This window comes from Rhea pennata, chromosome 5 (genome assembly GCF_028389875.1).
Source record: "Rhea pennata isolate bPtePen1 chromosome 5, bPtePen1.pri, whole genome shotgun sequence".
NCBI classification, from domain to species: Eukaryota; Metazoa; Chordata; class Aves; order Rheiformes; family Rheidae; genus Rhea; species Rhea pennata.
In genome coordinates, this window is record NC_084667.1 from 3,354,455 (window position 1) to 3,372,789 (window position 18,335).

The 18,335-nt window shown below is 35.5% G+C and overlaps 1 protein-coding gene across 10 annotated transcripts in view; it reads left to right on the top strand.

The window, feature by feature from the left end:
• The window catches only part of RALGAPA1 (Ral GTPase activating protein catalytic subunit alpha 1), a 130,400-nt gene that overhangs the window by 33,761 nt on the left and 78,304 nt on the right, over positions 1 to 18,335 (top strand). For 5 of the 10 annotated variants that reach the window (XM_062577979.1, XM_062577982.1, XM_062577980.1 and 2 more), the window contains 5 exons: positions 641 to 802; positions 5,359 to 5,499; positions 11,359 to 12,927; positions 14,910 to 15,034; positions 17,197 to 17,413. In XM_062577979.1, coding sequence (XP_062433963.1) covers positions 641 to 802; positions 5,359 to 5,499; positions 11,359 to 12,927; positions 14,910 to 15,034; positions 17,197 to 17,413 — 2,214 coding nt within the window. The remainder of the gene's footprint in view (positions 1 to 640; positions 803 to 5,358; positions 5,500 to 11,358; positions 12,928 to 14,909; positions 15,035 to 17,196; positions 17,414 to 18,335) is intronic. The other 5 variants (XM_062577987.1, XM_062577988.1, XM_062577984.1 and 2 more) reach the window with 4 other exon arrangements.

Genomic DNA, 18,335 nt, shown 5'->3' on the forward strand with positions numbered 1-18,335 from the left:
GTTCTTGATAGCTCCTCATGTGAATTTTATTTACTTTGATATAAATGTCAGTTCTGATTTTTTTTTCTTAATATTATTATAATAGTATTTTGTGAATTTCCAAAAAGCTTTGTTCTCTGAGCCCATCATTCTTTTTTTGTTTGTTTTTTTATTTACATTTCATGTTAGTATGTTTCATCATCTTTATTTGAAGTGCCACAACATTTTTGGCAAAATAAAAAAAATACAGTATTAATAGTTTTTAACATACAGTGTTGTGTGTCTTGCCTAATAGGAACAACAGAGATTGAGATAGAGGAAAAATTTCAATAGTTACATATTTTTATCAGTCTTCAACCTTTATAAACCCAGTTTTCTTGGTCTTTTGCACTTAATTGGTCAGGAAAAAAAATCACAAATGGTTAAGCACCAACATTTAGAAACATCAGTGCTTCTGAACAAGTTTGAGTATCCCTCAGTTAATGCTATCTAAGTGGATTTTGTAGAGATTATTTAAATAATGTATTGCTTAGCTCTTAAATTCATTCTTGCTTTGATAACATAATAGGATAGAACATATTTGAAAGAGTATAACTACAAATATTTGGTGACATCTGTTCACTTAGTTCTTTGAAATAGCTTTTCAGTTCTCTTTTTGCAGGTGTTGGGCATGAATTCCAAAAATCGTCTGTTGATAAGTCCTTTTCTAGAGGTTGGAGTCGTGATCAGCCTGGACAGGCACCAATGAGACAGCGCAGTGCTACGACCACTGGTTCTCCAGGAACAGAAAAGGCAAGAAGCATAGTACGGCAGAAAACAGTTGGTATGTATCTGTAAAAGGTGATACAAGTGACATTTGAAAAAAGGAAGGAATTCATAAGGGTTTCGGAGCTGCATGGAAAACTGCTTTCCACAAAAGTTTACTCTCTACAGTAATTAGTTAGACGTGCAGGTGTATGTTCTGCTGTCTTACGTTCTTTCAGGATAGCTGAATAGCTTGTGATTAATAAATTGAGAGCACAAAGAAAAGTAATGCAAATTTTATTAATTCTTAATGAGTTTGATCACATGCTCACACTTGAGCTGTGTTAGAAAAATAGTGCAACTGTATGTATAGGACTCAGACAAAAGCTGCAGTAGTTTGTCTGAGGAGTGGTATGTGTAGATAGCTAATAGAAGGCTTTTTAAATGCATATTTCCATACTTTTTGCACAAAATTTGTAGTGTATTTTCCAATTATGCAAAGAAAAGTGGGAGAAATAGGTATATCTGCATAGTTCATAAAATGTACTGTCTTTGACTATATTCTGAAACTTGCTTAAATGAAGGATGAGTACCGATTGTGCAGATCTTCATTCCTAAAGTGATGTATTTCTCAACTTCATTATTTGCAGATACTGTTTCCTATGTTAGAAATGAGTGATGCGAGACTGTTCTAGGTGGATTGCTCGAAAGAAGACTCATTAACATTCATGTCATTTGCTTAGAATATCTTAACATGAATTAAATTGCAAATTTCCTTGCTCTGTTGTCTCTTCAGATGATCTCAGTGCTATCCATTAAATGAAGAAAAATTACAGTAATTTTACTTTCCTGTGTTTAAAAAAAAAAAAAAAAAAAAAAAAACTCCTCCGATTTCTAAGGAATATCTCTTGCTTTTTCACTAGCTCTGTAATAGTGTTGGCTTCAGTCACTGTGTGTTGCTGCTTCACTGATACTTCCTGGAAGCAGGTACATTCTGACACAGTTTTAGACACCAGGAATGCGTATTTGCTGTTCAGTGTGTTGTGTTAGCTTTTCAGAAATTAACATTTCCTTTCCCTTTCCAAAAATCTTTGCAATTAATTTAGATTCTTTTCAATCACAGAGGCTATATAGCCAAGATTTAGATTTCATATATTTTAAAATGCTGTTGTTCCATTTTTAAAATTTGTTTACTAATAGCATCTAAAGACTTCTGTGGGGGTGGGAGACTTGATTGTGCTAGAAGCAGTACAGACATGTGAGAAAATTAAGCCATTACTCCAAAAAATGTCTGACTTTTTCATACATTAGAATGCTACACTGCTTTTCCTGTTTCTCATGCTGACAGGGTCTAGTTTGGCTCAACAGTTTTTCTTATGGATGACAGGATATTTTAAATATGGTTTCTGCTTCTCTGTAGATAGTCTGTGGTTAACTATTGCAGTGTTTTTATTTTGAATCTTCATTGTGTTAACAAGGTAAAGCTCCTGTTAAAATTTCTTCTTCTCAAAGTGTATTCAGATGTTCTGTCGGAAGGTACTGCTCTTTGGTCAGTTTATGAATGGCTTTGTTCTGCTACTATTGCTATTTATATGACTTCAGCTGTAAATCACTGAAATTTCTCCTCATCAAGCTGTGTGTTGACCTGGCAGCAAAGCAATCTGATTTTAGTTTCATTATACTTTTCCTTGTTTTTGTTCCTTTCTTCCAATTATGTTACCTAGTTGATATTAATAAGCAAAATTTATATTACTGTAACCGGTTAAAATTTCAGCTCTATGCATATTATAGAGTACCATCTGTGGACAAGCATCTCAGCATTAGTAGAGTGATTTTAAAAGGGGAAAAGCCCAAAAGAAGTTGCCAGAGGCAGAATCCCAAGCCCTTCTGTTTTTAAGATGTTAATGAAGCATATGCATGTGTCTTAACTACCTACATTTGCTTGTTACTGTCTCAGGTCTGCTAAGAGAGCCGATCAGGTGCTTCCTATTCTGTGTCAGTTAAAACATGGTCATGTAACAAAAACGGGTTTAAAGTACAATAAGTAAAATCTTCTCTATAAAATTTTGCTGATTGGATCCTCCCCTTCAGTTTAATACTGACTCCGCAAGCTAAGTTTGGAATTGAGTCAGACCTCAGATGTGTCGCATGGTATCTGATATGCAACGTTTCCTTTAATTGTCAGTAATATACTCCTTAAGTCTGACTATGCATGTTGAATATATTGTAAGAAAAGCCTGGGGTTTATTTTTTCATCTGTATTTTGTTGTACACATTTTGTGTACATCTGTGCACCTCTATTTTTGAGCCATCCTCATGCCAGCACACATTTATTGCGCACCAAGTTTGTGTGTGTGTGTTCTACTCAAATAAAAATCACAGCTTTTCTGATATGCAGTGTGTACATTTTTAGCCTAAACTTATGTAAAGTAATTTTTGGAAAAGGGCCTTTAAATATGGTATGCATATGGGTTGAAAAATCTTATATTGGGCTAGAAGTGGAATATGTAGCTTAGGCAGCACATTCTCATCCTATAAAGATATTACATCAGACAGAATTTACTGATCCATAGTTCTGCTTTTGTCCATAGACAAGAACAGTGAAAGGTGATTTCTTGTAAGATAGTTGAGCCCCAAACAGTGCATCAGGGTAAAACAGGCCAAACTAAAAAACATCAAATATGACGGTCTGGTTTTACTGCCCTTATTTCCTCTACTTCCTCTTTCCAGCTTCACACTTTCCATATGCAAGGCAAATTATGGTTTTTATTTTATCTGTACTGAATGTACTGGCGGAGTAGGAGGAAGCAACTCAGGTTTTGAACTGTTGAAATATCTATTCCGTGTTCTGGCAGTAAGTCTACCTCAACTGCTTATTTCAATGTGACATCACATTTTCCTTTCACAGCTCTCAAAATTAATTTTCCTTTTGATAGTAATAAGCTATAATTTTTCCTTAAAAAAATTACTTTAAAATTTCCACCTTCCTAATTGTAAATGGGTTGTTCTACCTCCCTGGCTAGGATCAATGTACTAAGGTGGGAAGGATTCCGAATTACAAGGGACGCTTCATTTTAAAACTCGCTATCAACCTAGTAACCAGTCTCAAAAGCTTGGTTTTTTTAGCATGTAGCGCAATGGTTTTTCTTTTGCCTGCATTTAAAGATGCACAATGATGCCTGTAATGCATCTATCTATCATGGTATCCTGTATTTTAGTATTGTGTCTCTTAAAGAAAGAGAAATTAAAGCCTTACACATACTTGCTGTTTTGGCAGCAAAATTAAGTTGATTTCTTTCGTATAAACTAAGTTGAATAGAGAATGGCATCCATCTCAAAACATCCATCTTTCCCGACTGGTCTCTCTGACTGATGTTAAGGGTCTGCTTATGTTGTGCTGCATTTGTCAGATATGTTTTCTGCTTTAAATACATTGGCTCCCCAAGTTCTCTGTGTGTTGGTGTGTTAGGGACAGTTCCTTTACTGGATGTACAAGTGTGATGTGCTCTGCTTTTACTCTGTTCCATTCATATGCTTCTGATTCCCATCAGATCAGGTGCACTGAGATCCTAAGTGTTCATTCCATGTTGTACTGAAAACATACATATATAACAGAATTCAAAGACTGATTAAATACAGTGCTGACAATGTTTATGTAATGTGCTGAAATTTCCGTAAAAGAAGTTTATCAGTGACCATTTAAAATAATTATCAAATTCACAACAGTTTAAAAAGTAAATTGCTTCAAACTATGCTTTTTACTTTTATGAAGAGCCTTAGCTGTTCTTTGAAATGGAATGCCGTACCTACTTTTGTTGATACTCTGACAAAGGAAGACAAATGATACGCAGGGATTCGCTCTAAACCTATTGGAAAAACTGCAAATATAACCGATCTTGATGCCAAAACTCTTATGTAAGATTTTCCTTCTGTAGAAGATTTTTCTTCTGTTGGCAAGAGATATGAAAAGGTGAACTAGCTTAGTAACATTTATCCGGTATCTATTAAAATCCAGAAACTAAGGCTAAGAAACAGTCAGTTTAACACTTTCTGTTGACAAACTATTTCATTTCAGTCACTTCATTTTTATGTGCAACTATTGTGAATTTCTACAGGCAGAATCCATTATTTTCTCAGTGCTTTTCAATCTCTTTTGGAAAAATCTTGAATTCAAGGTTATGGGTATGTGTAAAATTCAGAAATACTTGCTCAGGAGTATCAAAGAAAACTAGAAAAATACCAACATAGTGTAAGTTGTGTTTTCAGTTGCAAAATTTCAAGTTCTGAGTGGCTTATGCAGTGGTTTTTAACCTTGATTTTTCAACCCCTGATGCAATGGAAAAAAGAATGTTAATTATTTGCTTGGTTTTTAATGCAAAATCTTTATAACAGTCATAATAAAGGCATTGTTGCTGCTTTACATAAAAGTTAAAAACTCAAAATGTCTTATGTGTACACTGATTTTTTCTTTCTTACAGCTCTGCCAATATCTGCCGTGCTGAAATGTTTTAATTTTTAAATTTTCTTCCTTTTTTATCTTTGTTTTCTCTGTTGCTGCTTTTTCTGTGACACAAGCCTTTCATTATAGTCACTCTTCTTTTTTCCTTCCCCACTTCTTTCTTTTCCTTTTTAAAGCCATGAGAAGCCGATCCATTGGTGAATGTGCTCTGCCATCGGCCTATATACGCAGTGCTAAAAGTGCTCCTGTTCTGATCCATACTTCCAAACCCTTCTTGCCTGATATTGTTCTCACTCCCCTTTCTGATGAGCTTTCAGGTAGTGCCACCTCTGCTAATTTCTGCACCCCCTTTATCACTTTTTTAAAACTTCTGCTTTCAAATTCTGCTAAATCAGTAAATTCTTCAAAGTAAAAATACTTTGGGGGGGAGGGAGAAGGGGGAGAGATTAAGAATGAACATTTTGAGTTACATAAAATATCATGCTATATTTGCAATTCATTCTGGAACTGTTAGAAGTTAGTGCTGTGCCAATGTTTGCTATCATAAAAGCAAAAATTAGAGAAATCTCTTGCTTTTTCAATTCAGTGGTCATGTAGCATCTGTCTGCCATATAATACAACTAATCTAAAGCTTTTATTCGTGATAAATAAGAGAAAGAAAAGATGAAAATTTTAGTTTGACTTGCCATAGAAAAAATCTTTCTCCGTAAATTTTTTAATTAATTGTCATAGATGTTGTGTGGACAGCCATGATAATGAAATAATTTAGCTATCATTGAAGAATGTTTGAAGAAGCAATGCAGTATTGAACAATATGTTTTACAGTATGCCTATTTTGCATTTTTATATATATATATATATATATAAATGTAAAATATTACATACAGGTTTGAATTTTGAAGAGCTATAGTTTGGTTTGGTTTCCCAAATAATAGGTTTTGCACAGAGTTGAAGTTTACCATAAAATGGTGTTTGGCCCTGCAGGAATGGTTGGTTGGAAGTTGGGCAGTAGCTTTCTTTGGACACATAGACAGCCTGCTAGGAGCTAAATGTTACCTGGGCTTACTATTGTTTTAAAAACTCAATTCTTAATGAAGATCTTGGAGCACCTGCAGAGGGAGTTAACTTTCACAGTGAGCTGTTATCATATCATGTAGTCACAAGTAGGTTAATTAACTATCTTAGATAAGGTGTATGGTTATACACAAGTTGTGTTTAGTATCAAGTTTATTATCCATGTTTCTGAGAAGTCCCAGCTTGCTACTTTCTTCTGATATGTCCCAAATCTCATAACATTTTTACTCTTATCTTTTCCATTGATATTAGTTTGATATAAAAACAGCACAACCAGTGATATTTTGAACAGTGAAATAAGTTTCACTTATTTCAGGTCTAGCACAGAAGAGGTTTTAGAGCCCTGCCTGCTCTAGATCTGTTCTCAAACAGATGGTCTCTTTTTGAAATAGCTTCATCATGTGCCCAAGAATCTTGAACATTACCAGAAGACTAAAAAGCTCTAGTGAGGAAAAGCAAATGTTACCATGTTTGTGGGGGGGATGGCAGTTGGAGTGAAGGAAATACTATCCACTGGATCAGAGTGCGCTTTGCTCTTTTGATTTTCTGCATTTTTGCTCTCTTTCTCTCTCCCTCACTCTTTCTTTTTTTGTGTGTTTTTAAACATGGAGCTTTATCATTTTCTCTTACCTTTTGTCCTTGCAGTGATTATATTCTTTTTTTGAAAGTCTTCTGTGCCCAGATGTACAGCATATAATTTGAGAAGTAATCAAACTGTTTTTATCATCAACATGCTTTAGGTAATGGATGATAATTAGCTAGCTGTGACAGCCCTTCCTCTTATTTCACCATTATATGAATACTCCTGTTATCCAAAACGGCTTTCAGGAGAAACACAACTCAAAGAATAGGATATTTCAAATGATTCTAAAGGAACAGGATGCCCAAATCTCATTTAAATTCTTTGAAATAGTGTTCAGCTCCTTTTTAACTTCTTTAGAAAACACCTTCTTTAAACGGTGACTCACTGAACACCAGCCAACCTTGCCATGTTGCCCAGAAGAAAGCATTTGTCCCCAAACTTCTTACTGCATGTGCAGTGCAGTATATTAACTTTCAGAAGGAAGGCAAAATATGCTACAAGAGTATGTATGGAGTCATAATGCTTCTGTTTGAAGGTCAGTCAGTAGATTAACAAAAGTGCAAAAGCTCAAAGTTGAGGTCTAGTTGGCTGTATTTTATGTATGTGTCTAAGTTATGCTTTATTTCCATGTGCAGAATGGTTGCAGCTTTTTAAATGGGATCCAGAAATAGGAAATTTGTGATTTAAGAACTTTTAAAAACCTATTAGAATCTTGTAAATATAGCATAACCAGTAAAATACACTTAATTTCTGGTAGCGTTGCGAACCTTCTTCTGCTGCAAGACCATGCAGATACAGGACTCCTTGTAGAAAGAAATGTTATTGGTGAAATGTAGATAAGGTTCCCAGAAGCAATGGACAACAGACTTAAAAGTGGAGGAGAAGGAAGAGAGAGGGTGGACAGAGACAGAGCACAGTTGCGGGCTAATGAATTGCAAGTGGAAGGTGTTCCCTATATATCGGGACTAAAAGAATTGGAGGAAGAACTAACATGAGAGGGAGATATATGTTATGTCTTTACAACTTTACTCCCTAATAAGTGTAAAACTTCAGTGAACTAATCATTGAGTTGATACACAAATAAATCAAACTGTAATGTCAGTGTGGCTGTAATTATTCCTGAATCCTAGAAATTCTCAGAATTAGTATTTTCATGTAAATGAACCGAAAAGAAAGGTGAGAAACAAAAACATGCTATTTTTTCTCCATTTGCTGAGCTAACTTTCCATGATGAAATATAATTCTGTCCTGCGGTTATATGGGAGTTTTCTACTTGCCCTCGTGCTGTCTTGTCGGGATGTGCCTCTGTAGAGGTTCCCAGTTTAGCCTATCTGTCTCCCACCTGGCACTGAGAAACTATTCTCTTTGCCTGCTAGTAGAAGGGAATGTAAAGTTGGATTAAGGAGAGTTGTGATCAGGTGAGATTGGCTAGAAATTACTAATTTTGACCTCTTCCTCTCTGTAATACCACCAAACATGCTAGGAACTAGGCCAATGTTTCTTTTAAGAGTATATACCGTGTCATATTACTGGGGCACTATTGCAGCGTAGATAGTGAAAACTCTTTAGGAATTGATGTCATCCTGATTTGATGTATGGCACTGTGCAAGAATGAGCCCTGATTGCCAAGGAGATTGTTCTTTGGGATTTTTAAACATTGTCTGTATTTCCAGCACTGCTATTTCAGTAACTTAATGTATTTTTCATTTCCTTAATTTCTTCCTTTGTTCTACCAAAAAAAAAAAAAAAGAAAAGAAAAAAATTCTAATGGTGCAAGCACAAAGTGTTTGCTTGAAAATGTTTGCATAATTGTATGTGCTGGTCAGGTATATGTGTCACTGAGCACCCGAAAGTAATACTGGATTAACATTGAAATAAATCTAGCTGAATTCATTTCAATGTGTGGAGCTGCTTGGTGTGCGTATATTTGGAGCTCTCCATCCAATAATATTTTACATCCTAGAAAAACATAATCACCGCATGTTTGCACAGTGTGCTATCTTCAGGCTGATGCTTTAGTTGTCTATAACATTAAATATATAAAATATGTAAAAGATGTACATTGAGGGCTCAAGATGAGATCAGTGGATCATATGTATATATATTTATCTCATATATAACATAATTTATCATAGAATATGTAACAAATTTATTATATATATTTTGAAACGAATCCTGTGGTCCACAGCCACTGCTTTCATGTAGAGACCAATTTCTCATGACTACAGAGAAAGCCTTAAGAGTGTGATACAAACATAACTGTTGTGTCAATATCCGCCTAAATCAATAGAGTCGGAAACAGCAGTTCTAACTGGATAGAGAGACCGTTCATATCATTGCATGTTAATTCATATACTTAATATATTGAACAAGAGCATTGTTGAGAAATCTGCTGCTGATCAAAGCTGAATAGAAAGGAAAGGGATGATAAATTATGCAATATATGACAATTGTCAGTCCATGCTTATTTTCTGAAAGAGCTTGAATGTATACTTTCTTTTCCAATACAGACCTCTGTTTTCTCTCTAGTAGCTTCTTTACAGCTCAGTAAATTTTAAATCAGGTCTCAAACTTTTAATTTTTTAATTACAACTGCCCTGAAAAATTGAGCATGGAACCACCACTTTTCATCTTCATCTGACATACATATTTAGTTAGAGACAAATATATCGGTTTCTTCCAGAGTATATGCTTTGCTCAAGAAGAAAGTGAGAAAATTCAGCTCCAGCTCTATCTTTCTCAGAAAGACATGAATACTTCAAAACAGGTTTTTAAGACAACTTCAGATTGTCAGGACTATATATTATTGTGATAGATATAGAGGTATGTATACATATATATATATATATACACACACACACACACACCCCTATAGGTATATATGCCTATATACCTATACATATATATTCATGAAATAGTTCATTTAAACCGCTTCAAAAAAATTCAGCATAGTTTCTTTATTTTGACAGTAACAAATCAGGTTTGGGGGAGGAGAAGGGGTTTAAAATAATTTTTGGAGTGTGCTGGTTAAAAGTAAATTCACCATTGCAGTCCTGAAGATAAATCCTTCTAGGCAGACCAGCAAGGTAAGTTTGTTTATTGTGGCAAGTAAATCCTGATGGTGTTCCTTTAAGCTCTTTCTTGTTCCTGACACACAGGATATCTACAGCTTTTTAAGTTGCAGGTGGCAAAAAGCAAATCTGGAGACTAATGGATTCTATCGAAAACAAACCAACATAAAATTGAGGAAGATGTGTTTACCTTAAGGCTCGAGTGCCTATCCTATTAAAAGACTGCTTGGAGTAGCTTGAATTCCAGTAATTAGCTGAATTGTCTGTAAGAGACACATAGGCTTGCCTACACCAGGGATTTCAGGGTATGTAGCGTATCAGGACGTCTGGAGAGGAATGTAATGGATCCACATTCTGATAGACGATGTGAAGTGGGCTGAAAATCCTTTTGTGCATTCCCTAGGTGATCCAGATTGGAGCTGCAACTTTCATTGCAGTTAACTCTGACTTGTGCTGATGGTAGCACATTAGCAGTCTCAACAGAGACAGGGAATCACTACTTTAAATAGTCATAACAAATGTTCTTATCTTTTCACAAATAAAAGTGGTTTTACTCTAATGTTAATTATTGTGCGGCTTCAGGATTTTTTCAGTAGTGGGCCCTTAATTTGGTAACTCTTATGACTGTTACTTGAGTAATACTGGAAGAAGGGGGGAAGTGTCTTTTTAGTGTTGAGTTTTGCATTTTGAAGACTAGAGACATAGCACAAATCTATCCTTTTAAAAAGAGAAGATATGTCATTAAATTATCCTTCAGAATGACTGATTTTATAATCCTGACTATGTATCTTGACTATTTGTCCTTACAGTTACCTGTTCACTATAGGCCCAACTCTTCCCTGTCTTTTTTTTTCTGATTATTAAGTTGTCAGGTATATGTTATATTACATATGCCATAATATATACATAATTGTATGATATTATGCTTCTTGATATTTCTGTAATTTATATGCATTCACACAAGTTGTGAAAAAGTGATAGTTTTCCACTTCTATAGACAACTCTAATTTTCTGGAAAAACTGTGTGTTCTTTCTCGAGTTGTGTATTTTTGAAGATTTAAATTCCCTGAAGGGTACAACTGTTATGCTAATTTGTATTCCAGGTAACCATTTCTTAAACAAGAAGTTGAATTACTGAACTTATTGGCACAGCCCTAGCTTTAACTGTATTTCCAAATGTTCCATGATCTCACTGTCTGTTTTCATGCATGTTAACATTTAAAACTGTGTTCTGATGGTCTAACTCATTTATATTACATTCTGTACTGGATATTATGTGTGTGTGTTTTTAACACTCTAGTATTGGAAAAAGTGTTTTTTGTTGTACTTAAGAAAACAAGGCTCTGGATTTTTCTGGCTTTTTAATTCACATAATTAGGATGTAGTAGTAAAGCAGTATTCTCTGTATGTGTATTTTAGTGCATATTACATATACTTTTTTCCTACAGACATTGATGATGCTCAAATTCTTCCACGTCCATCTCGAGTCAGACATTTTTCACAGAGTGAGGATACTCCAAGTGAAGTTTTTGGTGCGTTGAATGAGGAACAGCCGCTGCCACGAAGTAGCAGCACCTCTGACATCCTGGAACCATTTGCAGTTGAACGAGCCAAAGGTGCAGTTCCTGTCATTGACAGTTCATCCCATCATACTCCAAGCTTACAGAGTTCCACTGAGACCTCTTCAATGCATAGATCCACTGAAAGCCATATTACTGATACAAATAGCAGAGAGTCCTCCTTGGAAGTTGGGGATAGTATTTATGACCATCTCTGTCATTTAATAGGGCCGGTAGAATTTGCAAATACAGCCTTTGAACAAAGCCAATATGTTGACCTTGAAGGTGAAGAAGATCTTCTTTCCTCTCTGAGAGAATATCTTAAAGAAAAAGAAGAACTTTGCGGTAACTTTGAGATAGATAAATATGAGGCTTCTGCTCACGAAGTTGATACATCAGTAAATAGGAATGATAGATTACCGTTGGATGGATTAGAAAATAGAGATCAGACTGGTCAATGCGTGAATAGCATCACTGTTGCAGAAAGAGCTGATAACACAGAGCTGCACCTAGATCAAAACCAAAGTGGCTTTATAAGTAATATTGCACCAACTCAAGTAGACAGTTTTGCAAGGAATCAAGCACTTGATAAAGCCAAGCAATTAAATATTGATAAAGAATCTGAAAACCTGTTCGATCATGGTTCAAGTAGTCCTAATAGCAAAGAAAGGAAGAGATATCTGTACAGGCAAGCAGCCACTGAAGCTGATGTAGATTTAGCTGTGGAAGCAGCATTAGCCGAAAAGCATAAAAGTGCCCAGTTTAACGAAAAAATAACCAACTCACGTGTTATGCATGCAAAGAAAGTTCTTCCTAAAGCACAAGTTAACCCTCAAATGGCTCACACTACAGGCACGAGCAAACTCTCACCAACTAAAAGGAGTATATCTGAAACAGTAACTCATAGGGCCAAAATCATGAAAATAACAACTAAGAAAAGAAATAGTGTTCATGTTACTTTTAGACCGTCTACCGAATCGGTTCAATTTTACAATCCTCTTGAGAACAAAGAGGCCCCTTGGAAAGCAAGACTTCGTAAACTCAGTGGCTTCAATAGTAGTGGTAGTGGTAGCAACAACAGCAGTACCAGCACAAGCACCAGCTCGTCAGCTGTCATGGAGCTGGTTAGACCTGGAATTTATAGACCTCTAGATGTGATCAGTGCTGCTTCAGTTGGTAGCAAGCAAATTAAGGAATCTACAGAAACTCAAGCAGCCCTGTTGCAAAAAGAAGGTATCGCAGTTAATCAGTTACCTAGTCGTAGTGCATTTAGGTCGTCAGCTCAGGAGACAGCACAACAGCAGGGCTCCCTGGGTGGTGTTTATAAAACTGTTGTACATGCTCTTTCGAAGCCGAAGGCAAATGTTTCCCCACAGAGGCAGAACAGAATGCCAGCAGAGGCTCCACTGAGGGATCTGTACAGTCATGTAATGGGCTATTTTGGAAGGAAAGCTGCAGGTGAGCACTAACAGTGTGCAGAGCACAAAAGGAGAAAGGCAGCACCAGTTTGGCTTAATGCAACTGAAGCAAGCTCTGATAAGCAATCAAAAGGCTTTGGGATGATCACTGCTTTCCCTGTTTGGTTATGCATGCGCCTGTAGCCAGCTGATTTTTCTCCCAGCATAAGTTCCTTTTACATACTTTAAATTACTAATTTCCCTTTTAAAGATATTTAGTTGAACCTCTTTGCTGCTGAAGACCATCAAGTTAGGGAAGAGGAAGAGACAGTAAATGACCTAACGAGGGATTAAGCCCTGAGAGTTCACAATTTTCATCTGCCATGCAGAGCCTTGAAATACAGCCTACTGAATAAAATACAGCCTACCGAATGATTGGCATATGCTTATTTTACCAGAATGTACTGTTCTGCTATAAGCGTAGTTTGTTTGTCAGAAGGACCTGGCTATCAACTAGCTAGGTTGAACTAATTATTTTTCTGGTTCATTTAGTGTGTTTTCTTCCTCCTCCTCCTTCACCTCTTCCTCCTCCTCCTCCTCCTCCTTTTCCTCCTCCAAAACAAAAAAGTCCCTCAAATTTAAATTTGGAAGTCAGTTTAGATAATTAAAAAAAGAAGAACAGGAATCTCCTCTTACATGGATGATTTCATTGTAGCAGTTTTGTGTAAATCTAATCATAATTTTTTGTTTGAATCATTTTCAAAACATGCTTTAGACCTTTCTGTATGCATTTATCCAAATGGATGCAGTTACATCTTGGCAACATCTTTCATTGCTTTCTTTTTTCTTGGAATCATGGATGTTCATGAAGGTCTCATAATAGTCCTTTTGCTGCCAGCTATGAGACCTCTGTGGACTGGTCAAAAAGAGTAAGGCTGTCGCTCTAATATCCATTGTCTTGGTTCACATCTGAAATAACCTTAAATGAACAATAAATTAACTTTCAGCAGTAATGTAGGTTTTCCTTTTTCACATAGTTATGCATGATTAACTGCAGACTGTGTAATGCATCCTGCGTTGAGATGTGAATGCCACCCGAGGGCAGTCTCTGTAAGCGTAGCACCGTGGCAGCTGGGCAGTAGTGGGATGTCCTGTTTCTGAAACAGCAGTTTGTTCAAAGCAGTTTGTTTCTCTGCAGAATCTAGACTTCTGAAAGAGATTCTGGAAAGGAATAATTTAGAACTTAATTTTAGAATAAAACTTAGAATTTTATTTAAAGTCTGACGTTTAGTAGCGCCTCAATATTAGAATAAGCTATGCTGTGATCTCATGAGAGATAACACCGAGGGAAAAATTCTTACAGAGAAAAATTGGAATAAATTGAAAATTTGAAGGCTAAGATCATGAAGTCAGGTGTAACAGTCGCAGCTAACTATGAACAGTATAATCATATCAGAAACCAAACTGACAAATGAGGGAACTTAATTAATTGTTCATAGCCATTGACCATCTAGAGTTTGAATTTTCATCCCATGTAGTAGCATGTTATTTTGTTACATGAGATTTTATTTGCACTATTTATACTTACTGTATACAGTGCCACATTGACATTTGCCATTATTATATGTTGCAATCCAGGCTACTTTTTCCACTATATTGTTGTGCATTAGGAATACAATGGAGAAGGAGTGTCTGTAGGGATTACATAAATTTTTTTAGGATTTGCTACTTATTTTTTGTGGTATGGAGGAAGAATATATGCTGTATCCTTAAAGCAAGCATTAACAACTTTAAGTAGTGCTTACCTATAAGCTTTCTTGCTTTCTAAGGTTATCCTGGAAATCGACTAACACCTGCTTAGTGGGAAGAAGAAGTTTTACTAATTTCTTAAAGTAGAATCTGTTTAAAAAGAAGGAAATTCTTAAAATGCATGTTTGGCAATTCTTTATTTTTTTATTTCTATTAATTAGGTTTTTATTTTATTTTTTTTTGAAAATGTGGTGATGTGTTTTTTACTATATACGGTCATTCATTTGCTTTTAGCTAATAGAGAGGACATGAGTCAAAAGCTGCACCCTATTGATAGTGATATTGGCAATAGCAATACAAATGTTCCTGACCTCATGGATGAGTTTATAGCTGAGAGACTCCGCAGTGGCAGTGCGCTGGTAAGCCTTTAAACTTCTTGTGTTTTAATGTGGAAGTTTGCCTCTGTGTGTGTACTCGTCGATGGTGTGGTAGAGCAGTTCATGAAAACATCTTATTCTGCATTTTATGAATCAGAAGGGGTTAAGAATATCACTTTAGTTCTTGGAATTTAAGTTATTTTGACATAAACTTATGCCATTTTGCGCTATTTGTAATTTCATTTTTATTAAATCTGCATTGCGTAAGCAATATATTAAGTAGCCTTGAGATGGGTAGTCGCATTGAATTAAATGGCTTTAATTGTACCTGCAAAGATTTGGCCGCATAGGTAGTTTCAGCATCATAGCTTGTATGTAAAATTGCAGTCCTCGATGTGGTATTACATTCTGTTCTCTAGCAGTTTAATCAGTGCAACAGACTGCAAAGCTACTCTATCACATGGTTTTCCTTCATTTCTTTTACTTTCAACTTACAAAAGTTGAATAATTTAATGTAAACGATTTTCTGCTTACAGAAGCAGCTTTTCTTACCCTCTCTTCCTACACTTTTCCAGAAAGGTCTTGTTGTTTGGGGTATCTTTTATAATGAGAAATAATAATCAGTTTTGAGTACTGTTGAACCATTACAGAACAAGATAACTGGTTGAAAAAGATAGGTTTTTTATTAACTAGCAGTGAAAGGGAAAATACTTAAAAAAAAAAAAAAATCTTTGAATGAAGGACTGAAAGGGTAGCAATTTCAGTGTATCATTTCAAAGTTGTCATTTCTGCTTTTTTGCTTAGAATCTTTTTTTTTCATATACTGTTTTTTTAAGGAAAAAAAGTAATTTTAGGACGTGCTGATAGAGAAAGTTGAAATCAAGTAGTTTTATAGTTGCTAACAAGGAGCAAAAAAAAAGATTCTTCAAAGTAATTTGAAAAATTAATTTATTTATCATCATCTTTGCTAAGTGGCCAGAGAAGACCTGTCCAGGGGTATGCTTTTCTCTCTTCTGTGTGGAACCCACATTTATTAAGTTTTGATTGTTGATGCATAATATTCTTGTTAGTAAGTCCTGACTTGAAAGATGAAAACACTAGCTGGAAATCTATAAAAAAATTATTAATTTAGTTTGTAGATTAATAGAACAGAATTCAACACAGCTGGTTGTAGAAAAAAAAAAGAGAGAAAGGGAGGGAATTTGATGGGCTAGAATACTGACTGATTTTTACTAGTTCAGACAGGAGAATTGATTTTTTTTTTTCTCTCGGTATCAAAAAATAGCCCAGGTAGGTCTGAATAAAGAATTTGAAACTTTACTTGCCACAGATGTTGTAACCTACCACTCAAACCCAGATATTCTATTTTACAGCAAAGGTCCAAATTATGAAGATCAGTTTTGGGTTGTTAGATCTAAGGCATACTAAAACCCAGTGTCATGAAAAGGTTGAGTGCCAAGCTGAGAAAATCTCTAGTTAGGAGAAGATAGTAGTAGGAAAAGAACAGAGAAGTGACTGGGCCTAGTGCAGAAAGAGGTTACTTTCAGTCTCTTAAATTTTAATGTGTATAGAATTCAAGCTGATTCATAAAATTACTTTTCTACATTTTTCTGTGCTCCTCCTCAAGCTAACAGTTGTATCTGTGAATAGAGTGACTTAAAGAAAGACTCCGAGCAAACAACAGCTTTTAGAGGAGAAATCTATATGCCTCGTTTCTGCTATATGCTTTCTGTTGTCTGAGTCAATACTGAGGTTTCAGCTTAATCCTGAGAAAATTAGGACCTACGTATTCATTTCTTTGTGTTGTAAATTAAATTTTAGCTTATAGCATGGTAACCTACAGACCAAGAATTACCAGATTCCTTGAAATCTTTTTTCTGCTCGTGTCTGGAACTAAGATTAATAAATTTTGTTCAGTAATTTGGACATAGCATGGAGATGATATACTTTTTTATTATTTTTCTCTCTCAAGCCTTATGAAATACACATGGCACATGTTAGTCTGAATCCTAGTTTTTTATGATGTATGCCCAAAAATTTATCATGCAGATAAAAAATTCGTGGCTGCATGGGTTCTTCACTTGCTGCTACCTGTTTGGGGTTTTGGAAAGTTTTGGCTATGTATGCAGTTGATCACTTTTTCCCTTATATTTAAGGAAGCCATCAGAGATTTTTAAAATGCTTCACGTCTCTTCAATTTGCAGAACGTGACAAGGAGAGGAAGTAGTCCCGGCAGCCTGGAGGTTCCAAAAGACCTTCCTGACGTACTGAACAAGCAGAACCAGATGCGTCCCGTCGATGACCCAGGCGTCCCTTCCGAGTGGACCTCGCCTGCCAGCGCGGGCAGCAGCGACCTCATCAGTTCCGACAGCCACTCGGACTCGTTCAGCGCTTTCCAGTATGACGGCCGCAAATTTGAAAGCAAGTATATTTTCCAAAAGTAGTAACTTTTTTAATTGACTACACGTTAATTTCCTGGGGCGATTTTTTTTTTCAAGTTATGCACCAACAGTCTTTTATGAACAAAGTTTATTTTGTTCATGAAAGTTCATTGAAGTCATTAGTGATGGAGCAAGCAGAGCTCTTGAGGCCATCATGTTTATACTACACCAAACAATAAAACAGGATAGGGACGCTATTGCTGAACAACAGTAAACAGAAGTTGGAAAGCGATACTGTCTTTGCCATGGGATGAATCTGTTTGTTATCCACAAATTATAAAAAGGAAAGATTATTTATTCTGGAAGTTGTTTTAATTCTTTTGAAAATGTTTAAGATAAAACACAAAGAAGGGTTTCTAATATTTTTACAGTGGTAGGGTTTCTAATATTTTTACAGTGGTCTTTATGTAGCTATAGATTAATCAAGATACTGAGTGCAGTATCTTTGTAAATTTAGCATGATTTTTCTAGCGACTTACTGCTTTTCATTCATCCATTTCCATTCTTGTTCATATAAAGGGGTCATTATAAGACCAGATAGGTTGGTAAGAATTATGACTTCATGTATTATATAAGAGAAACAGTTTTATATAGTAGAAGTATTTTACAAGTTTTAGGTATGTTAGGTGTTACATAACCAAGTGATGCTATTTAAACTGCATTTCAGCATGACATTTTGTCCTGGTGTTAATGCAACTGTTTGTGAGAAACAGCTAGTTATGGTATTTTTAGTTTAGAAGTGTTTTAAATAAATTAAATGCAGCTTTCAGCTTATAGGTTTTGCTGAGAAATTCCTCACTATATGTTGTCATTATTTTACTTTGTTCTCATCATTTAGGTATGTCTTTAGCAGCTAAACACAATACAGAACATGCAATAGGAGTTTCTTCTGGAAAAATTCA